The sequence below is a fragment of the Phytophthora cinnamomi genome, assembly GCF_018691715.1.
Source record: "Phytophthora cinnamomi strain GKB4 chromosome Unknown Contig27, whole genome shotgun sequence".
NCBI classification, from domain to species: domain Eukaryota; phylum Oomycota; class Peronosporomycetes; order Peronosporales; family Peronosporaceae; genus Phytophthora; species Phytophthora cinnamomi.
This window is the reverse complement of record NW_027150960.1, coordinates 150,425-154,817: the sequence shown is the minus strand read 5'-3', so window position 1 is coordinate 154,817 and position 4,393 is coordinate 150,425. Positions and strand designations below refer to the sequence as shown.

At 49.7% G+C, this 4,393-nt stretch overlaps 1 protein-coding gene across 1 annotated transcript; it reads left to right on the top strand.

The window, feature by feature from the left end:
* Nucleotides 1-820: 820 nt before the first annotated feature.
* Nucleotides 821-2,062, top strand: IUM83_03878 (exodeoxyribonuclease III; the record flags this gene model as incomplete). Its single annotated transcript, XM_067927911.1, has 2 exons — nucleotides 821-1,894; nucleotides 1,985-2,062. 2 exons carry the CDS (start codon nucleotides 821-823, stop codon nucleotides 2,060-2,062), a joined length of 1,152 nt encoding a protein of 383 aa, XP_067793649.1.
* Nucleotides 2,063-4,393: the final 2,331 nt, after the last annotated feature.

Genomic DNA, 4,393 nt, shown 5'->3' with positions numbered 1-4,393 from the left:
ATTGGTTCACTGCCCCGAAACATTGTTTTAGTCATAGTTAAGATAATCTCAGGCCAGCAGGTTGACCGTACAAAGAGAGTTGCGCCGAATTTGATCGGCTTTCTGCATCGGAAACTAGGTGGTGCCTTGGACACATCCCTGTCAAGTTCATCAAATAAGTTGAGTCGCGCCTAGTTCAGACGATACCTTCCTATGAAACAACGGGATACAGCTCAAATCGGGATAAATTCAATTAAATGGGTTTTAGGATGGGTTTCAAGTATCAATACCTCATTTGTCGGCTCATAGCCATGAGCCCAGAATCCCAAGACAGGAAGCCAAGTAACAAGATTAAAACCGAAAACAACACGGTAGCCACAAAATGCACGGAAAGCAAATTTTACCGACAGCAGATCCATAGGGCAGCTCTGTTGTTCTAAGAGACACTCTCAGGTGCTATTCACCTCAGAATGTCTTGAGGGCGATGGCCCGGTTCGCAGCTAAGCTTCTCGGTCTCTACCTAGCGTTTAATGCATTAACCTTACTAAAAGCTGCCTCTTCTCTGCAGCGATTTTGGATGCTCCGTAGGGCGAGACTGAGAAGCCCAGAAAAAGAAGATGTTCATCTAGGAGCCGGTGTCGACGTACAGTATCTCACCACTATCGATAAGCTCGTGGGTGGCAAATTCGTCCTCGGCGACACGAAGTTGTACGGTTATGACCTGCAGCTACTTAAGTATTTGACTCCAAGGAATTGCACGTACAATAATGGGAACTTTTCTAAAATGGGCACTCCCGATCCACAAAAATAGGGTTTCAATTTTTCACACCCATTATTGGAAATGGTTCGTCAGAGCAAGCGCCTGCAAGTGGCTGCAGAGAAGGCGGTGGCGGCCGTCACGGCGTCCTCTCCGGCCAAGAAGAAGCGCAAGACGGTCGCGAAGGTGTCTGTGGAGGTGTCCTCGGAGCCGTCGCCCAGCCCCAACGCCTCCAAGTCCAAGCCCGCGGTGGACGCCAAGAGCGCGTGGGGGGCCCTTTTCGCCGGCCAAAAGGGTAAAAAGGAGCGCGCGCGCCCATTGCCAGCTGAGCCCATTTCCGCCGACCTAAAAGCGAAAATTGAGACATTTCCAGCGTTCGAGGGCGTTTCGAAACGGTCGGACGACGCTGAAATAAAAATAGTCGCGTGGAACGTGAATGGTCTCCGGGCTGTCCTCAAGCGGGACGAAAGTGTCCACCTGCGCGCTTACGTGGCCCAGGAGGACCCCGACATTTTCTGTCTCAGCGAGACGAAGATCTGCCGTGACGAGCTGCAGAAGCTCGAGGACTTTTTGCCGCAGTACGAACACCAGTACTGGTCCTGCGCCGTCAAGAAGGGCTACGCCAGCACGGCCATCTTCAGCAAGACTAAGCCGCTGAGCGTCAAGGACGAGATCATTGTGGGTGACCATGACTCGAAAGGAGTGAGCAAGAGTGCCAATGGGGGCAAGGACCAAGAAGGACGGTTTCTGGCGCTCGAGTACCCAAAATTCTGGCTGGTACACACGTACGTCCCAAATGCTGGCGGCAAGCTGGAGCGCCTGGACTTCCGCACTAACCAGTGGGACAAGGCCATGCTGCGCGAGATGAAGGAGATGGAGAAAACCAAGCCCGTGGTCTGGTGCGGAGACCTGAATGTCGCCCATCAAGAGATTGATATTCACAACCCCAAGGGCAACCACAAGAGCGCGGGCTTCACGGACGAAGAGCGCGAGAGCTTTGGGAACATCTTGGAGAGCGGCTTTGTCGACACGTTCCGACACCTGCACCCAGACAAGGTCGAGTACTCGTATTTCGGCTACCGCAACAACATGCGTATCAAGAACAAGGGATGGCGCCTGGATTATTTTGTCGTGTCTGAGAAACTGATGCCGAATGTGGTACGTGTATTTGTTGGTGGGGAGGGGTTTTGTATTGTGGGTATTGTAACAGAAAGTCTGACATGAATTATGCCGTGGTTGGTTGCGTAGCGATCGTCGTACATTCGCGGGAGTGTCGTCGGCAGTGACCACTTGCCCATCGGCTTGGAGCTTGGGGGCCTGGAGTAAGCTGGTGAATTTGGAGTGCAAGCATCTTTCGTATGCTAATCGCGATAAACACGGTCAAACCGATTGCTTACGCCGCTCCAAAACGTGTTTTATCCTAGCCCAATGATCTACTACATGTGGGACTCGCGAGTACTCCTTCGTTTCAATTGATTTATTCCGAAGCAGCAACCGCCTTGACAAAGTATTCGCCAACCACTCCAAGATGAAGCTCGACGTGATAACACTGGCGGGGAACACGATGACACCCTTTGTCCAGAAAATCAAGGTGATAAATGACCGAGTGTTTTCAGCTCATCGGTTGCTGCTGGTAGTGTGACTCTTTGTGGGTCTGGTGCCTCTAGGTCTTCAAGCTCGAAGCTATGCCAAGTTCCTCAAGCCGCACAAAATTCCTCAGTCCCTAGTAGTCCCGTCAGGCACGCAAAAGGAAATGGAGAACACGACGATCCTGCGTCCTGCCAAGGGATTCATACTGACTGGAATCTGGTGGAACCTCGAGACTACACACTATTACGAAAACGACCACGACATCGTTTTACTTACAGCGTCATTCACTCAATTTTAGCATGGGAATTACTGGATTAGGAGATTCCACCTTAACTCACCATCAGGAACACCGTCCCGCTTGCGCTGCGACAGCTTATTTCCACAGCTTTACTCATGTATCATGGCAGCATCAGGTTCTACTCGTTCTGACGAGATTGATGGATAGGACATGCTGTGCCAGGACAACACCAGGCATGTCATGGCTAACGTGCTCGGGACTTATGACATCAACGGAGTGTTCTTGGACATGGGATAGCGGGTTTTGGGGATCTCATACTGGAAACATATGGCATCACGCGGGGAGGCTTTGGCTACTGTATCGTGGCCTCACCATCCGTCGAAGCTATTTGGTGTGCAGATGCTATGGTCGAAAGTGCGACGAAATGGGAGTGGGTATCAACCACAAGGAAGCAATGGTCTTCGTGCAGGAGAGTTTGCGGTTGTCTGCGCATGGATCGAGGAACTATCAGAGGGCTGCGCTTCTTTATTTGATCGTGGAAGGTATTATGACCGACTTGTTTCTTATTATCGGCAATGATGGCTGGACTACCCGGATTCAATACTTGCCATTAGGATACAACTTGTATGGGCGGTTGTTACTAATGTTTGATATGCTTAAGAGTATGAAGTGGCTCAGCGAGAAATGGCGACAGCGAGTCAAGCGCGTTTTCTTTAGCTATGAGACCCTTTTTTTGTGGGGAATTTGCGAGAGCCTATCGTTTCAGACCACGCCTACGGCTTGAATGGGTCCGACTCCAAGCGGTCAAGCCCACCGCTCTTTTCGTATCCTACTACGTTTGGAGCTTGGGTAGCCACAGTGTCATCATGATGATTGCCCTTGGGATGATCTTGCCGTACGCATGACATTAGTGATGTGGTTTGCACACCGCACTTTGGCGGTGTTGCTTGCTTGATAACTTTGGGACCTCGGAGCAGACTCATGATGCTTGAGGCTACCGGTGGGAACACGGCAAAATTTACTACAAGGTCACGTCTCTCAAAGCGTTGGGGATGTTGAAAATGGAGGAGGATGCCATCGACTACTTGATTCCACAAAACCTACATTGGTTTACCGTCCCGAGAGACAACTTGATCATGATTAGAATCATCTCAGGCCAACAAGCCAACCCTGTAGTGAAAGATTCTGTGCGGGTACCATCGTTTTTTTCGATCGAAAGCTAGGTGGTGGTCTAAACCAACTTGGTGTCCAACATCGTGTTCGGCCAAACCAAGTGGCTCCGTTAGAAGATGCCCTGCCACCATGTAGCAACAGAACTGAAGTCTGATTGCCGGCGCGACCGTGTTCCTACATAACTGCACCATGAATTCAGTCGATCGCTGACTTAAATGGCGAAATCACCCGCGTCAATTGATATTCAACTTGGGATTTCCAAAAGAGCAGTGAGTCGTTGTGAGTCTCAGTAATAGCTGAAGCTGGAAATCACTCCCCAAATTTCGAGAAGAGCTTTGTTGGTGTTCGCAGAATTGTAAACCATCCCGTAACCCATCATCAAATATAGACAACCGAGAATCTGGGTCAGCTCTTCAGGTTGGCTACCCGTGGAAGCCTCGAATGGTGTTCATCATACGCAAGAATTCTAATTATGTAAGTATGCATAATAGTTTTTCCTGATTTCACCATTTTTACTGTATCTTTGTTGGACTGTTTCTCTGGGCTAGAGGGTACATAAATGAACATTATATTGTTTTGTCTGGTAAAGTGCTTCGTTTCGAATAGTTAAACATCCACGATCTAAACGAAACACTCTAGGAAGTGAGCGCATCATT